At 41.5% G+C, this 20,678-nt stretch overlaps 1 protein-coding gene across 1 annotated transcript in view; it reads left to right on the top strand.

The window, feature by feature from the left end:
- Window positions 1-20,678, top strand: part of MAP3K5 (mitogen-activated protein kinase kinase kinase 5) — a 119,420-nt gene that overhangs the window by 43,950 nt on the left and 54,792 nt on the right. The window contains exons 4-8 of the mRNA XM_054162637.1: window positions 7,639-7,832; window positions 8,597-8,765; window positions 9,662-9,768; window positions 13,058-13,228; window positions 19,685-19,797. Of these exons, the coding sequence (XP_054018612.1) occupies window positions 7,639-7,832; window positions 8,597-8,765; window positions 9,662-9,768; window positions 13,058-13,228; window positions 19,685-19,797 (754 nt within the window). The remainder of the gene's footprint in view (window positions 1-7,638; window positions 7,833-8,596; window positions 8,766-9,661; window positions 9,769-13,057; window positions 13,229-19,684; window positions 19,798-20,678) is intronic.

Here is a 20,678-nt window from a genome sequence, read left to right as displayed (position 1 = left end):
TTGGAGAAAACTTGCAGCTCAGGTTCCAAATTTGTTCAATTAAAAAAAACCCAACAACTTCCCTTCTTGCTGGAACTGAATGCATGCATTATACATGTGAACTATAACCAGTTCGAGTAACACATCCACACAGTGCTCACCTTTCAGTTCAGGCTGCTTGCTTGCACTAGGTTGTAGTGATAGGAAGCCTCATGAGCTGCCAGGGGTGTGAGACAATGGTGTAGTTGCTGGTCCGATCAGAACAGTGACTGGGAGGTGATTGGAACCGTGCTGCTGAGCAGCTGGCCCACTGGCGTTAGTGATTAAGCAACAGAGTTAATGTTGTATGGCTGGGAACTCTTGATTAGTGTTATCTTTTTCTGATGCTTGGAGAGATCAGAGATTGCAAGTTTTACTGCTTTTCCACAGCCCTTCCTAACTGCCTCATTTTAAGATGTGGTTTGGGAGATAGTTTTGATGCACTGCTTCAGCAGGAGGTTCAGTGACCCTGGATGAGGCATGTGAGAAGTGCCTTACGGCTTGGAGCCTCCATATAGATAACTGCTGGAAGACTGCTAGTCCCATAGGGTATGTCTAACTATTGGTTTCTTTCACCGTGGAAATAAGAAGAAGTATTCTTAATACCCCTCACCCAGCTGACAGATTATTTGGAGGTAGCTTTATTTCTGGTATCTAGGTATTTAAAAATGCTGCCTAGTAACCTTCACTAAATATTTAATTGATAACTACAACTATGGTATCAATTGTAATTTATGATATTTCTCTCTTTCCTCCTTCCTTCTTTCCTCCTTCCTTCTTTCCTCCTTCCTTCTTTCCTCCTTCCTTCTTTCCTCCTTCCTTCTTTCCTCCTTCCTTCTTTCCTCCTTCCTTCTTTCCTCCTTCCTTCTTTCCTCCTTCCTTCTTTCCTCCTTCCTTCTTTCCTCCTTCCTTCTTTCCTCCTTCCTTCTTTCCTCCTTCCTTCTTTCCTCCTTCCTTCTTTCCTCCTTCCTTCTTTCCTCCTTCCTTCTTTCCTCCTTCCTTCTTTCCTCCTTCCTTCTTTCCTCCTTCCTTCTTTCCTCCTTCCTTCTTTCCTCCTTCCTTCTTTCCTCCTTCCTTCTTTCCTCCTTCCTTCTTTCCTCCTTCCTTCTTTCCTCCTTCCTTCTTTCCTCCTTCCTTCTTTCCTCCTTCCTTCTTTCCTCCTTCCTTCTTTCCTCCTTCCTTCTTTCCTCCTTCCTTCTTTCCTCCTTCCTTCTTTCCTCCTTCCTTCTTTCCTCCTTCCTTCTTTCCTCCTTCCTTCTTTCCTCCTTCCTTCTTTCCTCCTTCCTTCTTTCCTCCTTCCTTCTTTCCTCCTTCCTTCTTTCCTCCTTCCTTCTTTCCTCCTTCCTTCTTTCCTCCTTCCTTCTTTCCTCCTTCCTTCTTTCCTCCTTCCTTCTTTCCTCCTTCCTTCTTTCCTCCTTCCTTCTTTCCTCCTTCCTTCTTTCCTCCTTCCTTCTTTCCTTCTTTCCTCCTTCCACTTTGACTAATTTGTGGCACATACATTCCTTGGAAAGCATACAAAAACATTTTTCCCTTTGTGAATATGACCCTATAGAGTGGCATGTGGCATGGTTGCAATAGAAAGTTATTGCTGGGCATATAAAGGAAGAATATATTCCCAAAGAAAATGGGAATTAGTTAAAAGAGTAGACCCAGTCTCTGTGCTTCAGTTCACTTGAGATGTGAGGCTTACTCACGTTCCTTTTCAAATCGGTAGCAAGACTGTCGTTCCTATGAGTGGGATTTGAAGTAAACCCAAACTGAGTCTGTATTCATTAAAACATCAACACTTGTTGATTTACTGTGTGTTTGGGGGATGGAGGGAATAGATTTAATAACTTAGTTTAGGATTTTGCCATCTGCTACATGTAACAACGTGTGCAGTCAGAGAATTACCTTTTAAAAACAAATCTCTTTGGATGAATTAAAATGAAAGCAGATATTCCTCAAAAGAACTAGTAGAAGAAGTGCAAAAATGTGGTCTTAAACAGAGGAGAGTCAGCAGGAAGAACAGTTCCTACTGTGAGAGATACTGGCTATTTTTATGACCTCAGCTGATTTTAATTTTATGTCTTTTAAGGTTTCCTTAGATGCTGACCTAAAGCTTAGGCAAGTAGATGAGGTTCTGCTAGATTCTCCCACCCATGAGTAAAGCATCATGGTTTTGTTTTAGAGGATTTTGGTTTTCTTCTATTGTTTCTGCCTTTGAAGGCAGCTTTCTTCTTTGTGGATATTTGACTGCCAAATGATTCCAACAGAGTAGAATAGAATAGAATAAACCAGGTTGGAAGAGACCTTCAAGATCATCACGTCCAACCCATCAACCAACCCAACCCACCATGGCACCAAGCACCCTATCAAGTCTCCTCCTCAACACCTCCAATGATGGTGACTCCACCACCTCCCTGGGCAGCCCATTCCAATGGGCAATCACTCTCTCTGTATAGAACTTCTTCCTAACATCCAGCCTAAACCTCCCCTGGCGCAGCCTGAGACTGTGTCCTCTTGTTCTGGTGCTGATTGCCTGGGAGAAGAAACCAGCCCCTGCCTGTCTACAACCTCCCTTCAGGTAGTTGTAGACAGCAATAAGGTCTCCCCTGAGCCCCCTCTTCTCCAGGCTAAGCAACCCCAGCTCCCTCAGCCTCTCTTCATGGGGCTTGTATTCCAAACTTCTCACCAGCTTTGTTGCCCTTCTCTGGACATGTTCCAGCAAGTCAACATCTTTCCTAAACTGAGGGGCCCAGAACTGGACACAGTACTCAAAGGTGAGTAGTGTTAGTAAAAAGCCTCAGGGAACTGAGATGACTGCCCATTGGCTCCCTGAGATTGTGCACATTTTCTCCCTCCTTTTGAAGTAAAATTCAAAATCTGAGAATTTATTTGGCAGAACTCAAATTCTCATTTATGTAGTACCATGTCTTCATCTGTACAGCTTTCAGAGAAAAATCTTCTGTACTACTTCAGAGGTATTTGTGGCCAGAGAGACCAATGTGTACCTTATGGCGTGATGATGTTTCTAAGATGACATGAACTCCAAATTGAAGTCCCAAAAGACTGCCTCTTTTACAAGCAACAGTTGTGTCTTAGAGGGGCATATTGAAAGAAGGGCTAATGTATATTCTTATTGTGATTATTAAAATACATAATGTATTTTTATCTCTTAAATACAAAAAGGTGCTATGTTAATTTCTCCTCAGATGCTGAGAAAGGATATCAAACAAGAAGGAAGTGCTTCATGTTCCAGTGACCAGTAGGTTTAGCTAGGAGCAGCACGGTCATAAATTCTGTAACTGTAGAGCTATTAAGAAAATGTTATGGCTATATTTAAACTGAACTTACACAGACTCTGGAACTAGGATTTTGCACAGTGAGGAAGGGACATTACAAAAATACAATTATAACACTTGCAAAAGTGAATCACAGGTTTTGTCAGTTTGTGGAAAGCATTTATGCGTGTGTAGCTGACTGCAACTCTGCCTTCTAATTAGTCTGACTGATTTGATGAAATGGACTGTGACATAGTCTTATGGAAGGTTGCCTGGTGTTGCCAAGTACCAAGTGTGCTAGCCCAAAGCCTTCAAAGATAAGTTTTTTCTTATCTCCTAGACATAACTAGTTCAGCTGATCTGAGAGCTCAGGCCAAGTTTACCTTATCTAACATCCTGAGTTCCTGTGCATCAGGCTGAACCACGTTAACGATCTGTATGCACACTCGTGGCCTGTCACAAGCCCTGATGTTTTCATAGTACTTTTCAGCTTACAAGTCTTGTGACCTGCAATCATTTTGTGACTCTTGTTAGCATAATCTGAGCTCTTCAACCTCTAAATAATGAGGGATTTACAAAGAATGGAAAATTAAACTTTTATCACTTGTTGTTTGGGAAGGGTTTATTCCCACCCACTTTTGAGACCCCTTTATGCAATTCATGTTTTTTTTAAAGGGTGTTGATGTAACTGAGAATATTGCAATTGGATTTAAGGTATTAATCCTTCCAAACTGCCCATTTTTGTTAAATGCCTCGATTCTGTTACTTTCATTATACCTGGTTTGGCAAGTCAGCAGAAAGGATCAAAGGGAAACAGCAGTTTTGTCTTGGATGCTATGCAAACTTACAGCAAAGCTAATTAAGGTTAGGAAAGAATATCAGAGTTTATAAGATTCGAGTGGGATGGAGTGTTACAAAGCAGTTTTTAATGAGTGGAGTGCATTTAAACTTCCAAGTGGAATAAGGTGCGATAGGTGAAAATGTCAATGCATGAGCAGATAGGAAGTCTGTGTCAAAGACGACCTGATGATTCCTGAGTAAGGTCAGCATAGCTTATATTTTGACAAAGATGAGAGATCAAGTAGAAGTGGCTGAGACAGAGGTTGCATAGCCTGGGAATGAGGGAAAAAAGCAAGTCATGCATTCTGCTTCAGGGAGAAAGGTTTAGAGCTGTGTGATATTGGAGCAGCTCCTCAGCGGCTGCCTTCACAGTCTGGTCTCTTAGGCTTTCATCTCAGTCATTGCCAAAATACAGTCAGGGCAGGGCAATTTGTAGTTAGAATATGTGATGGTGACAAAATATGTTTCTTCAGAGTGGGAGACCATGGACTTTATTATACAAGAGCAGTCTTGTTGTCACTGTTATCTTACCTTCCTTCCTCCACCACCTTTAGTAAATAATGCATAACTTCTGGGTTTTTTTTCCTCCCTTTTGTCATCAGAGCTACTGCAAGTCTGCTTTTGTCAGGTTCAGCTGTCAAATATCTAATGTGCTCTTTAGCTAGCAAAGAGAATTTGAAGTGAATATTTCTTTTATTAACTTTACTGCATGTGTTCTCTCCTTTTTTTTCCCGTTCTTTTTCTTAAAGTTTGTTTTCTAAGGAAATGTGTAGGCTACTTCCCCTCCCCCCCTCCCCTTCTCTACCTTCTTTCTGTATCTGTCTTTTTGTCTGATGAGTTTCAACCAAATCTGAGCAGTTTCAGAGATACAGAGCTGCCCACAAAAAGTAGGTTAAGTTACCAACCACATTAATGCCCTGGCTGAGGGAAAGGCCACTGCGTTCCCACACAACTTACTCCAAGGATCAAGCTCAGAGAACCACAGGGGCCCTCTGCACAACTGTAAATTGATTTTGTTTTCTTCTCTTTTCTTCCCACATAGTGTTTTCTTCTGTCTTTACTGTTAAGTTCTTCCTTGTCCCTTGCTTCTGAAGGCTACTGCGTCTGTGCATCTTCTAGAGTAGGCTCTATATCACGACCAGCATGTAAACTGATTTCTCCTGGCTCTCTTGTTCCACTGAAATAGATACTTACTTGCTACAGAAGCTGCACTCAGCATCAGCTGATAAGAGCTCTTGCTCAGTAATGGACTCAGGCATTCGGCCCCTGCAGGAAGAGTATTTTTCCTGCTTGTAGGGTTATTTAGGTACTGTCTCTTCAGGTGGCCTGACCATTATGCCAGGATAAACTTTTGATTCAGTGGATTTCAAAAGCTGGAAATAACTTTTTTCAGAGTTGATTTTTAATTAAGACCTGAGCTTTGGAATCAGTGTGCCAGAGGTCTGAGGCAGCCTTCCTGCAAGTAGTCTTGAATTTATTTTTAGCGCATTGAGTAAACGTTAGGAAGTAAAATACTTGCCGCAGGATATCTGTGGCTACTTCATCCTTTCTCTTGGTTCTGACTTCCCAAACTTTTCCATCTTTATTTAAAAAAAGGAAAGTTAGAGAATCATCTGCCTATGCTTCATAGTGCCAGTCACTGCATACCCTTGCCCTGTGATTGCTGAAACTAGTCCCAGCAAACTCATCATTTCCTCTGCTTTTGACTGTGGGGCTAATAGATTACATCAGGGTCAAAGGTTGATCCATTCACTCTTGAATACATTTGTTTGCCTTGTGTGTACCATATTCTTGAACAGAAGTGTCCATTCAATTCTTTGTGTAAAGATGAACAGTGTGGGCTCTAACATCACACTCCTTAATTGCTGGTTCAAGGTACTGTCGTACACTTTCCAGTTCTTAAGTTTCCTTTGGAATTGCTGCACTCATGCACAGAAAAATGTGTCCTAGTTATTCAACTGTAATAGCTTGCAGTTGTTGAAAGAAAAAGACTGAACTCATCCTTGTTGAAGTCTGTGTATGCAATAATCAACAGCCAGGTTCTGGGTTGGCTGAGCTCAGAGGGCTTCATGTAAGTGCCTGTATTGATTACTTTTGAATTGTACAGAATTAGTCTATATCCCTCAGAAGTGGGGGAATGATTGCCTTTATAATGAGGTCTCATAGTTTAATAACATACTAGGGTATAATAAAACAGAAGAAAAAACCAACAACAACCAAACAAAACCCCAAAACCAACCCAGCCCAAACAACAACAATAATAAAACCCCCCAAACAAACAAAACCCCACCCCTTTACCCATCATAGCCAATCTCTGATCTGTACACAGACGTATTTACTGATGTGTCTGTAGATACACGTTTATACAGATGAAAGTACCTCAGTCCTTCCATGTTTTTCAAATCTAATAATGCATCTTACAATGCATTTTAAGAACATACAGTGAAAACTATTCAGTCACTGCTCTCTCAAGGCATGGAGCTCAGTTTACCCAAAGAGTCTCTGAAGTAGTATCCCCATTGTTGTGTTGACTTCTGGGAAGGCAGAACAATCCGACCAGAAAGTAATTAACCTTGAAAGTAATTTTGGAGTACCAAAACTATTGGTCTCAAGAATTGCCTCTTTAAAGCTTTTCTTGCTGGCCTTCTGGCTGCTGTGGTAGTGGAGATCCAAGTGACAGAACTCCTCCTGATTTTGATGGTGTTCTGTCTCATGGTTAAGAGCCTTCAGAACCACAAATATTCAGCAAGCTTTCTATCTGCATAAATCTGTACTCATACTACAGACACCTTACGTCTCTCTTTCCTGGAAGATAAATAATTATTTTTTATTTAAAAAATATTTAAAAGAAATGTCTGTGATGCATTGATACATGGAAAGCAATACATTTTAGCAGTGTGGTTATTCTGAAGTGTGTATAGTTTTAAGTCCTACTGGCCAGGAAGGTTTGCTGTGTAGCAAGGAATTTAATTTGGTTTTGTTATGCTAAACTATTTGAGCCATTTTGCAGTTCATACAAGGATTAGTTTTCTCTACAGTTTTCCTGTTGTAAAGCAACTGGCTCGTGTTATTGTTTTCAACATCTATGAGCTTAACTATACTTAACTTGAGTGTGCTTGCTGTCTTCTGAACATCAGTCACATTGAGAAGTGTGTATGTCAGCTTCCTTTGAGTGTGTGTGCTGCTTAGACATGACTAGGGTGTGCCCTCAGAACTGTTTTGCTGTTGAGGCATTGACTATTTTAAGGTCAATGTGATGTGTCTAAAAAGACTCATCCTGCAGGAAGCAGTTCAGAAATCTGAAAGAATGTATTTTGGGTATATATAATATTAGAGATGAAAAATGAAGGTATGTAATCCTAGATTTCATAAATAAAATGTTGGTCTTGCTGAAGTAAGCAGCAGGATCTCCTTCTGACTTAAGCAGGTGAAATTCGGCCAGTAGTATATGCAGTTGTTTTATGCTTACACTTGCAAATTACAGCTGCTCCAATTATTGCACTTTGTTTCCCTACAGATGTGCACTGGTAACTACATATTTGTTCCTTATATGATAACTCCACATAACAAGGTGTACTGCTGTGATACCAGTTTTATGAAGGGTCTAACAGAGCTGATGCAGCCCAGTTTTGAGTCGCTGCTTGGGCCTATATGCTTACCCCTGGTGGATCGATTTATTCAGCTCTTGAAGGTGGCACAGGCCAGTTCGAGGTGAGTTGCTTTTTCATTCCCCTGTGTAAAACTCTTATATTCTGCTGGCAATACAAATGTTGGACAGTTGCTTCGGGGGGATTTGATGTTCTGGCTTCTGTTGAGACAAATGGATAATGAATAATTTAGCTTGGCCAAATCTCTCTGTTGACACTTGACTATCAGTACTGCATCCAGTTCTGGAGCCCCTTTTACAGGAAGGGTCTGGATGTACTGGAGCGTGTCCAGAGAAGGGCCACGAGGATGATCAGAGGGCTGGAGCACCTCTCCTATGAGAACAGATCAGTCTGGAGAAGAGAAGGCTCCAAGGAGACCTTATTGTGGCCTTCCGGTATCTTAAGGGGGCTTACAAGAAGCTGGAGAGGGACTTTTTAGGGTGTCAGGTAATGATAGGACTAGGGGGAATGGAACAAAACCAGAAATGGGTAGATTCAGATTGGATGTTAGGAAGAAGTTCTTCCCCATAAGGGTGGTGAGACACTGGAACAGGTTGCCCAGGGAGGTGGTGGAAACCCCATCCCTGGAGGTTTTTAAAGCCAGGCTGGCTGTGGCTCTGAGCAACCTGCTCTAGTGTGAGATGTCCCTGCCCATGGCAGGGGAGCTGGAACTAGATGATCCTTGAGGTCCCTTCCAACCCTAACAATTCTATGATTCTATCATCAACAAGTTTTCCACATATAGATTGTGGAAGACCAAAAAAACACCCGTCATACAAATGCAAGGGACCTGTCCCAGACTGCTGACATGAAGTCATTCATTTCCAGCCAGTATTTCCGGGAATCCATTCTGAATGACATCAGGAAGGCTCGTACCCTCTACACAGGCAAAGAGCTTGCAGCAGAGCTGGCAAGGATTCGACAGCGAGTGGATAGTGTCGAAGTCTTGTCTGCTGACATTGTCATAAATTTACTGCTGTCTTACAGAGATATCCAGGTATGAATCCTCTGCTCTAACATCACCTAAAATACGGTAAATTAAATTGCATTCTCAGTAATATATTCAGGGTATTTTTCCACAGGCTTGCTAATAAACTATATGAATAATGCACACCAGTAAAAATGTTCTACAGCATCTCCCCTGATGTTTTTTACCTTGTTTTGTAATTACACTATTTACAGAGCGCCTTTGCATAGCAGGAAAGTGTTGTTACATTACACAACATGTTATAGAGTTACATTACACAACATGTAATAACTCAGTGTTACCTTGTGATGAACAGCCCATAGCATGGCCTACTTAGCAGAATGCTACCATAGTGTCTATTGATATGTATATGTATTCTTTGTCATCATGCTTGTGACATAAAGTGTTCCTATGTATTTCAGCTTCTGGAATGGTGCTAATAATTGCTTACTTTGTTACACATCCTTTCAACTGCTGCTCCTCAATTATCTTGAAGTGCTTTGGGTTGGTTTGTTGTTTATTAAGAAAAAAACAAAGCCAAACCCAAACCAAACAAACCCCCCTCAGTGAATAAGTTACTTTAAAAGCTGTGGTATTGTAAGATTGGTGTGTGTTTTGGGATTGTTTGGGGAGGGGTGTTGGTTTTGTTTTGGGTTGTTGTGGGGGTTTTTTTGTGGCTCATGCCTGCTTCAAGAGTTTTGTGATGCCTCAATTCAGATGCAGTTAGTGTTGTAATGTCTGCCCAGTATGAAATCTGGTACGTGTTCTGTCCCTAAAACTATTTGTCTTGTAGGTGTGCTGAAAGTTCCACAGATCTTTAAAAGAATCATTAGTATGAATGAAGGAGTGCATAGTTCAAAGAGGAGTTTATATAGGCATACCTCAGTAGAGGCAGCTAAAATATCATTATTCTCTTCTTTTGGAAGGATTATGATTCCATTGTGAAACTGGTGAAAACTTTAGAAAAACTGCCTACTTTTGACTTGGCTTCTCACCACCATGTGAGGTTTCATTATGCCTTTGCGCTGAACAGGTAAGAATCTACCCTTCCTTTCACTGTTGAACAGTAGATCAGAACTGGAAACTTCAGGCAGGGTTGTGATCCTAGCTGAAGTTTCCTACCAGAATCTACATGTCAAGGTCTAATGTTTTCACTGAAGTAGCTTTGGAGACTCTGAGCTTTGTGATCAATCTAAGCTTTTCTTTTCTCTCATACTGTCAAATCCCATTCCTTTTCCTTTAGTGTGTTTGAATTGTTTTTCCATAGGTTTGCATAATTTTTTCTTTTCTTTTTCTTTTCAGTACCTAAATTGGATCAAATAGATACCTCTCAGTAATTTGCCTCTGCTAAATGTACTTTTTAAGACTTCTGTACAAGTGGTAGTGCTGATGAGACATCATGTCATTTGAGTCTGAGTTCTGGTAGCATCAGTAGACAGGAAGAGAACTTTCATCAAATGTCCATCAGAAGGTTTAATTATATTATGATAACAATAAACTAATTTTTGTGTTACCTGATAACATGCACAAACATGCACCCAGTTTTCCTGGGTAACATGAGAGCAAGCCTAGATTTTACTCTAGGATACTGGCAGTTGGGCAAAGCACTAAGAGGGGGGCTTTTCAGTGAAAACTGTAGAGGTTTTCTGCTCTCTTGCTGCTATCACATGGAATATTTTGCTACTGACATTTAAAGGAGTAGACCAGGTGTCAGGAGGCATTGAAATTCTCATATACAGAAAATGTCAACAGATTTTTCTGTTTCTCACAGGTTTGAATACTGTAATTCAGGTTCACTGAGGAGACTCAAAAAGCAATGTCAAAATCTGTTACAAGTATTTAGCTGAAACAGTAAGATAAATTAGTTTTGCAAATAAACTGGAAAAAAAAAAAGAGTATCAAACCCCAAACAACATCACACCCCTCAAACCCCCAGGAAAAAAATAGCAAACAAACAATTAAAACCCCAACAAACCAACCAGAAGAATTTCCAACACCACCCCCCCGCCCCAAACCAGGTATATAGCATTGTTTTGTCTGAATAAAATGTCCAGATACTTTCTTGTTCCTTTATTCCACATACATGAAAATCTAAATATTGGGCCTTTTTTTGTTCCTGCTTTGCCATAACTATGTGCATCTTTGCAGATTAAATAATCTAACATATGCTGGCATTTCTATGTAAACCTCCACAAAAGGAGGTGTACCTTGGAGTCTTAACAAGTTATTTAGACCTCAGGGTCACCCTTTGCTAAAACAACCACTGAAAACAGGTTCTCTGGGGCACAAAAAAACCAACCCTGTAAAACTGCAGTTCCATCTTTTCAGGCAGATCTTTGTGCTTCGTTGGTTCTGTTGGGACTTGCAGACTGAAAGGTCTGTTTTCACAGATGTGACTGTAAGATGTAGCCTTTGAGTTACCTGTCAGACAAAAGGTCTACCTAGTACCTCTAAAGGAGATCAGATATTTTCTTCTCTCTCCCTTTTCTGGATTGTACAGTTAGCTGAAATCCATGTCAGTCATGAAAATGTTCATGTTTTGGTTGTGCCATGAAGAAATTACTTTGGCTGACTGTAGCTTGCTTTTTTATTGGGAATATGGAGGATATTTCTTCAGCTAAGGCAACTCTGGAATAGCCTGCACATCTGAGTGTTTGCTGTGGAAGAAGCTGTCCCTCTTGCTTCTAATCCAGGTCACTAGTATGGAAGGATGGAGCAGCTCAATTCGTCAGGATTAGTCTGACCTAAATCAAGAAAGTGTGTGAGGGAAGAATAAGCAGGGGAAAAATAGAGACCTCTGTTTGGAGACCAAACACTGTTGTGCGCTACAGGTTTTGTTGTCATTAAGTTCAGCTAGCTATTGGTTTGGTCTGGATTAGTGGTAGTTGATACAAGATGTGGAAGAGTTACCCACCTGAAACTGCATCCTGAAAATTGCCTTTCTGTAATGAAAATCAGCTGAAAAACAAAGAAGCTGCAGACTTGCCCTTGTTGCTTTACTTCAGTGGTCACTATGAGAAGAGAAAACAAAAGGAAGCAAACCTTCAAACCTCAGTGATCAGTTGTCAGGGGACATAAAATAACATAGACCTAAAGGGGACTGTTACTTGCTCAGGCAGGAGCACTTGATTTCACTTTCTTCTACACCACTTGCTTCTGGAGCTTCAGAGCTTATGAGCTCGGGTATCAGTTGGAGTACATACGCTCTGATCTCTCAGGTTTGACATCGACACTGCCTGTACAGAACTTTCATGTGTTCTTGTAGAGGAAGAGAAAAATCCCTTACTGAACCTCTAATTGAGCAGTATCTGCTTTAAGATGGTTGTGCCTTTTGAAGTGTGTGGGGATTTTTTTGTTGTAGTTGTTTTCTTCTGGGGTAGCCCACTCTTGAAAGCTTCCTCAGTGCAAAGCTTGCAAGACGGATACAAAATTACGTTTTTTTCTCAAGTCAAATTCTAGCCTCTCCAATAGTGCAAGCAATTTCTCCAAAAGAATATAATGCTGTCCCCAAACCACCAAAGAACAGTTTTTGCTGAGAAAGGAGTCATTTTCTTCAGTACACAAATATGTACAAAATTTTAAACGCTTGATCATGAGTGATGTATGTATCCAAACTGTGAGTCACCAGGAAGTGTCTAATGCTTGCAAGTAAGTGGTATATTTGTCTGAAGTGGTACTGTAAATATTGTCTTACTGGCTTCACTTCCTAACCTTGCCTGTCATGAAGATTTAGTCTGGTTGGTGATTTTGGTGGTGTTTCTTTTTGTATAGAATAGAATAGAATAGAATAGAATAAACCAGGTTGGAAGAGACCTTGCAAGATCATCGTGTCCAACCTGTCATCCAACACCACCTAATCAACTAAACCATGCAACCAACCATGCTTGGTTCATTTCTTTTGCTTCACATTCAAAGTGCATGTATAAAAAAAAACCAAATCACAAACATCAGGTGGAATCGTTTTCTTTTCCTTTAAATTTTGAATTCCTATGAAAGAAATACCAGATATGAAACCAAGGCTCATCTCTTTCTGTTTTTAAAGCAAGTAACACATAATCTTTTTAAGAGCTGCTTTTGAGGTTCTTGTCAGTTCTTTGCTCTGATACTTCACGAGAGAGACAAAACCCTGTTTGGGGGGTTTTATAAAGGTGTCCCATTATGTTAAGAAAAGGAAACAAAAAGGAGGAGGAGGTGGAAAAGAAGTATGTGTATATAATATAGTCCATTGTGTCTAGAAGCATAGTTTATGTGGTCATAAAAAATTATTTCTTGTCATTTTATTGGATTTTTTTTAATACTTTTTTTTTTTCTTTTTTTAATAGGCGAAACCTGCCTGGAGACAGGCAGAAAGCTCTAGAAATTATGATTCCTCTGGTAGAACAGGAAGACCAAGTAGCTTCAGATATGTACTGCCTGGTTGGTCGGATTTACAAGGACATGTTTCTGGAATCTGGGTTTATAGATACAGAAAGCAGGGACAAAGGGACGTTCTGGTGAGTACTGTTTTCCTGGTCTATGTCCTTTTGTTAGCCTTGGGAGAATATTCCTCAAACAAGCATGTATTTCAACTGTTTTTTCATTCCAAATATTTGGCACTCTTAAGGGATACACTAAATCTTCTAAACTTCACTTATATTTTTAAGAACAGGAGATTTATGTTGTTCACAAATCTGGTTCTGCAAAGTTCTTCAAATGCCTCAGAGGCTGGTAGTTTAGGTGGCTCTTATCAGTGTATTTTCCTCTTCTCCATCAAGTATGAATTCTCTGTTTATTGTACTACTCTTGGGAATCTGGGCCAGACAATATTCAGCCGTGACTCAGCTAGTGTATCTGCAGCCTGATAGATAGGCCATACCTTGAGTACTGTGTCCGCTTCTGGGCCCCTCAATTTAAGAAGGACATTGAGACTCTTGAAGGGCAACAAGGCTGGTGAGAGGCCTCAAGCACAAGCCCTATGAGGAGAGGCTGAGGGAGCTGGGGTTGTTTAGCCTGGAGAAGAGGAGGCTTATTGCTGTCTACAACTTCCTGAAGGGTGGTTGTAGCCAGGAGGGGGTTGGTCTCTTCTCCCAGGCAACCAGCACCAGAACAAGAGGGCATGGTCTCAAGCTGCGCCAGGGGAAGTTTAGGCTCGAGGTGAGGAGAAAGTTCTTCACAGAGAGAGTTGTCAGCCATTGGAATGGGCTGCCCAGGGAGGTGGTGGAGTCACCGTCCCTGGAGGTGTTCAAGAGGAGATTGGATGTGGCACTTGGTGCGATGGTCTAGTAGGCATGAGGTCTTGGGTGATAGGTTGGACTTCATCCTTGAGGTCTTTTCCAACCTTGTTGATTCTGTGATTCTATATTAGCTAACTGGGCTTAAAGGTGTTGAGGTTTAACTCTGGCTGGATACTTAGAATGTACCATTCTGTTTTTTGGGGTTTCTGCACTTGCAAGTGATATGACTGTTCCAAACTCATGCAGGTAAAAGTTTTTTCCCCATCATCACCATATAGTGTGTGCATATTGCAGTGGACTACAGTACCATGGATAGTCAAAGCAACACACAATAGGCTGGACAAGCTCTTAATTTAGAGGTATCATTGTTTTTATTGCTTTTGAAATGCACAAAAAAGCTATGTAGAATAAATTTTTAAATGGAGACACTGGATGCTGCCCTGGACTGTGAGGATGGCTTTTCTCTATTATGGCTCAGAGGAGGAAACAATTTGCTCTTGTCTCCTGCACATCAGATCCTAGTTCTGGTCTTGTGCTCATCAGCTGCCTGTTGAAGTAAGTTCCTAGAATGGAAACATTCTTCTCACTCATTTATCACATATTTGCAGTCAATTTCAGATTAGAACTGTCTCTGGTAAAAGATAAGATAGAATTGCTTACCATTTATGGCCTCAGAATACAAGTACTGTTTGTAATTGCTGGTCATGCTTTACAGTTTTGCAATGCTTACTGGATTTTATGAAAGATGTTGAAACACCAGGGATGCAGCTTATTATCATCATCCCTCTCTGTAATTTTGAGTTACAGAAAAATTTTATTTCCTCTAATGCAAGATTCTGTATTTTTTAAAACAATGCTTTGCTAATACAATGGATAAAAATTGATAAATGTAGACCTGTACACAAATATTAGGCATTGTCACAGGTTCACAGAATGTTAGGGACTGGAAAGGACCTCGAAAGATTTAGTCCAAACCCCCTCTGCCAGAGCAGGATCACCTATACCAGATCACACAGGAACTCATCCAGGTGGGTTTTGAATATCTCCAGAGGAGACTCTGCAACCCCTCTGGGCAGCCTGTACCAGTGTTCTGTCACCCTCACAGTCAAAAATTTTTCCTCATGTTTTCATGAACCTTCCTATGCCTCAACTTCTACCCATTGCCCCTTTTCCTGTCATGGGGCATCACCAAGAAGAGCCTCTTGGCACTTAATGTTTACATATTTATAAGTATTAATGAGGTCACCCCCCAGTCTCCTTTTGTCCAAGCTAAGGTGCCCCAGCTCCCTCAGTCTCTCCTCATAAGGAAGATGTTCTACTCCCTTAATAATTTTTGTGGGTCTGCACTGGACTCTTTCAAGCAGTTCCCTGTCCTTCTTGAACTGAGTGGTCCAGAACTGGACACAAATGTTCCAGATGCAGCCTCACAGGGCAGAGTAGAGGGGGAAGAGAACCTCTCTCAACCTACAAAGCACAGCCCTTCTAATACAGCCCAGAATGGCATTGGGCTTCTTATCACAGGCTAAATGCAGTAAATGAAAATTACTTTTGCTATTGTACATCTTGCTTTCTCCTCATTATAGTGCCTTAGGAATGGATAAAGATTTTCAAATCTAATTGGACTAAGAATGATTATATTAGCAGTAATTACTTCTAAGATATTTCATGTAGCCATTGTAAGAGTTTTAATTAGATGTGTCTTAGCAATCAGGATATTCACACATTTGATGAGGTGGAGTGATTGCAGTCAGGCAAGTTTGGGAGAGGACAATAGACTAGCAGCTCCTGCAGCAGGGTAGGATGTTGACCAGGCCAGCTTCTAAATAATCCCTGAAGTCTCTGGCAAGTAAAACCCAGTACAGACTCAATATTGGGGGAACCTGCTGACAATGAACAAGGTGATCTCTGTTGAGTCAAGCTGAAGCTTGGCCAGAAGCTGTACCAAATAGGCCAGTTGCTTTTGGTTTGCAGTTTTTGATGGATATTGATGTGAACTCTTGATGTGGCTGAAGAGTTGACTCAATGGAAAGCTCTTAGGAAGGACCAGACCTACTGTGGTGCTAAAGCAGGCCACAGTGAGGGAAGGTGTGTGCAGGAACAATGCCTCCATGATAGTGTTACTTAATGTTGAGATGGAAATTATTATCTCTGTCTTGGAGAAATGAGTATGTAGGAGAAGTATAGTGATAAGATAATGAGGATTTGGAAACAGAAGCATTGATTTTGCAACAACTGGTGGTGTCAGGGTACTTCGGTCTGTTAAAAAACCCAAAACCATCACTCAAAAAAAAAATACAAACCCCCCCAAAAAAAACCAACCACAAAAAGAAAGAATCACAGAATCAGCCAGGTTGGAAGAGACCTCCAAGATCATCAAGTCCAACCAATCACCTTACCCTAACTAATCAACTAGACCATGGCACTAAGTGCCTCATCCAGTTGCTTCTTAAACACCTCCAGGGACGTTGACTCCACTACGTCTCTGGGCAGCCCATTCCAATAAGTGATCACTCTTTCTGTGAAGAACTTCTTTCTAAGATCAAGCCTAAAAGGAAGTCAATGTGCTTTCCTGGCAATTAAAAAGCAGAATAAAAGACATCTTTCATATAAATATGAGAAAAGAGGTGAAAGATTAATTCTTTACTATCACTTTCTTGTTGCATACTGACAGTGTAAACCAGACTTCCCAAGGCTATCAAGTCTGGATTTGAATCTTTTCACTGCTACCTCCTGAATTCAGTGTCTGCACTGCAATATTTTCCCAAATGTCAGCTTTCAGTTTCTTGATGGCATTTACAATTGCATCAGCTAAGCCAGCTTTTACTTCATAGGCAGACTTTTGAACCTTACTGCCTTTCTACACTACCGTGTTGGCCACTCCAGTGATATCTGGGGCCTGACAATGTACAGAAATTGCAGCAGTTGCATTTAAATCAATTCAGTCAACAGATGTGAGTGCTGGGTGCTGCACTTTGGCCACCACACCACCATGCAGAGCTACAGGCTGGTGTCAGAGTGGCTGAAGAGCTGCCAAACAGAGAGGGACCTGGGGGTGCTGATTGACAGCCACCTAAACATGAGCCAGCAGTGTGCCCAGGTGGCCAAGAAGGCCAGTGGCATCCTGGCCTGCATTAGGAATAGTGTGGCCAGCAGGAGCAGGGAAGACATTGTGCCCCTGTACTCTGCATTGGTTAGGCCACACCTTGAGTACTGTGTCCAGTTCTGGGCCCCTCAATTTAAGAAGGACATTGAGACACTTGAACGTGTCCAGAGAAGGGCAACGAGGCTGGTGAGAGGCCTTGAGCACAAGCCCTATGAGGAGAAGCTGAGGGAGCTGGGATTGTTTAGCCTGGAGAAGAGGAGGCTCAGGGGAGACCTCATTGCTGTCTACAACTACCTGAAAGGTGGTTGTAGCCAGGAAGGGGTTGGTCTTTTCTTTCTAGCAACCAGCACCAGAACAAGGGGACACAGTCTCAAGCTGCGCCAGGGGAAGTTTAGGCACAAGGCGAGGAGAAAATTCTTCACTGAGCGAGTCATTTGTCATTGGAATGTGCTGCCCAGGGAGGTGGTGGAGTCACCATCCCTGGAGGTGTTCAAGAGGGGATTGGACATGGCACTTGGTGCCATGGTCTAGTTGTGAGGTCTGTGGTGACAGGTTGGACTTGATGATCTCTGAGGTCTCTTCCAACCTTGGTGATACTGTGATACTGTGAGGTGTTTGGGAAACAATATTATCATATTTTCAAAATTAATTGTTGTAGGTTGATTTCTTTTTTAAAATTTTTAATGTTTGTCTGTAAACTTTTGCTGTCTGGACTATGTGGATACAAGGTAGGGTTAGGAATGTTAGCACAGGGTTGCACAAAATAGGAAATTTCACTTTTTTTGGTAATAACTGTGATGGCACAGGTCCAAGGTTAAGAGTATTCTTTGGTTTCAGTAGCATGTAAAGTTGAATAGAAAAATGGAGTTTTGTTGCTGGGAAGGGAGATTTGTTAGGGTTTGGAAGGAAAAGGTGAACCCAGGAACAAAAATTCTCAGGATGTCCCTTCTGGTCTGTTTGGGTTAGCTCCTGGCAGAAGGGGATTGTGAGAGTGGCCTCTGACAAGAGATAATTCTCAGCCATCTGTGATGGACTCATGAGTGGTCAAAACTGAGCTCATCAGCAGTGCTGGTGGTGCCTCTGTGGTAAATATTTAGGAAAGGGTTGTTTTTTTTCAGGCTGCTTCACCAAGACTTCTGCAAGGAGTAACTATTTGGCAAACTTAACGCTCATCTCCTTCTCCTTTGCCTACATGATTAATGCTGTTTACAGCACAAATGTTGATACACATGAGAGATGCCTCTTTTAAATGTTGAGGGTTTGTGTGCATCTGTCCAAGAACTAGAAAAATTTTGATAGTCATGCCAGAAATGAGAAATTTTGGGGCAAACCAAAGTTAAAGTACACAGTGTCCCGTACTGGAACAAAAATACTTATTTTCAAGGTTTTTGTCTCCTCCTCTCCTCTCTCCTTTTCCTGGTATTGCACAAGGATTACATCATGAAAGATCCCTAGGATTAAAAAAAAGGAGTCCGGTTCCCAATGTTGTTGTCTCTCCAAAGTGATTATACCAGCCAAAGAGTCTCTTAGACAGGCAGAGGTTGGTCTCTTCTCCCAGGCAACCAGTACCAGAACAAGAGGACACAGTCTCAGGCTGCACCAGGGAAGGTTTAGGCTGGAGGTTAGGAGGAAGTTTTACACAGAGAGAGTGATTGCCCACTGGAATGGGCTGCCCGAGGAGGTGGTGGAGTCACCATCACTGGAGGTGTTCAGGAGGAGACTTGATGGGGTGCTTGGTTGCATGGTTTAGTTGGTTGGGTGGCGTTGGATGATAGGTTGGACGTGATGATCTTGAAGGTCTCTTCCAACCTGGTTTATTCTATTCTATTCTATGTAGATATATATATGTACCTACATATATGCAACTAAACATGTGCTTACTCTGTAGAAAACGTTTAAAGCACTCTAGATGTGCTGTCACTGTTGTCACTGTACCTTTCATTGCCAGCATGAAGATATTGTGTGGTGTATATGTGAAGCCTCTCAACTTCTTTGAGGCTATTTGAATGTTACTGCCATTCATCTTGCTTGTTCACTTCCTTGAGGAGAAAGAAATCTGGTATAGTCCCATTTTATGTGCACAGACTTGTAAGGACAGTGTCAGTGAAGAGTGAAGTTTGGAGCAGCTGAAATTGTAGCTAAATACAATATGTTCTTGTCACACTTGCTTTTGTGCTTGTGCCTTTTGATATACTTGTATGTCACTGTAGCAGCTGCACAATAGAAGATGAAGTTTCAAGTCAGGTAAAATTAATATATTTGAGAGCAAATTAATGACCTTAATAAATATAACTGTGAGACAGGTCTCTTACAAGCTATTAGCATGAGTTGATTTTTTTTCTTCAGTCTTGAAGAGAATGGGAAATCTAGTAAGATACTGTAACTCTATTGGGATTGATGAGTAGGGTCTGTGCTTGTTGTGTGAGGGGAAAGGAAATGGGAGGAGGATATATAAATAACTGACTCCTAAAAATAACCACAAAGCATGTGTGGAAACCAGTAAAATATTTTTGCTTCCATGGATTCTTGCTGTGTAAACAGAAGATAAGCACTTGAAATACCTAAAAGTATCATTATGTCCCTATTAGATCACGTTATTTAGAGAGTAAACTTGTATGTTTATTTTTTTCTAGGTTCAAGAAGGCATTTGAGTCTGAGCCCACATTGCAGTCAGGAATCAATTATGCAGTACTCCTCCTGGCAGCTGGACATTGCTTCGATACTTCTTTTGAGCTGCGGAAAGTTGGTAATTACAGTTTGCAGATTCACAGTGAAATCACATTCCAGTGGAAGTATGATACTCCCACTGACATGGGAGAAACCTGGTGGTTGTACACAAGTGCTTTGATAGTGAGAATCTGAACATTTTACTTGGTCTACCTCTCCAGTACTGATCCTACATGACTGTGGGTGAGGGCTGTCATGGGCTTGGTCCCAGTTTCAAAGCCTTAATTGGTTACTGGAGGTCAATGAAACAGGAATGCCTGAAGGGGGAATGCAATTCTAGTTCACATTCTTGAAAACAAACAAAACTCCCTGTAAAACTGTGAAGAATATAGGCCAAAAATCAACCCTATGAGTGGGGAAAATGCACTTGACTTGAGCTTGGGATGGACTGAGACAACAATTTTTTTTCTTCTGATGCTTTCTTTGCGGTTTTCTGAATGCCTGTACTCATAGAATCAGAGTGGTTTGTGTTGGAAGGAACTCTTTAGAGACCATTTAGTCCAAGCCTTCTGCTGTGAGCAGGTATAGAATAGAACAGAATAAACCAGGTTGGAAGAGACCTTCAAGATCATCGCATCCAACCTATTATCCATCCCACCTAAACAACTAAACCATGGCACCAAACACCCTATCAAGTCTCCTAAACACATCCAATGATGGTGACACCACCACCTCCGCAGGCAGCCCATTCCAATGGGCAATCACTCTCTCTGTGTAGAACCTCTTCCTAACCTCCAGCCTAAACCTCCCCTGGCACAGCCTGAGACTGTGTCCTGTTGTTCTGGTACTGGTTGCCTGGGAGAAGAAACCAGCCCCTGCCTGTCTACAACCTCCCTTCAGGTAGTTGTAGAGAGCAATAAGGTCTCCCCTGAGCCTCCTCTTCTCCAGGCTAAGTAACCC

This window comes from Dryobates pubescens, chromosome 6 (assembly GCF_014839835.1).
Source record: "Dryobates pubescens isolate bDryPub1 chromosome 6, bDryPub1.pri, whole genome shotgun sequence".
NCBI lineage: Eukaryota > Metazoa > Chordata > Aves > Piciformes > Picidae > Dryobates > Dryobates pubescens.
Note: the sequence above shows the minus strand (reverse complement) of the source record. Positions and strands in the feature narration are given on the sequence as shown.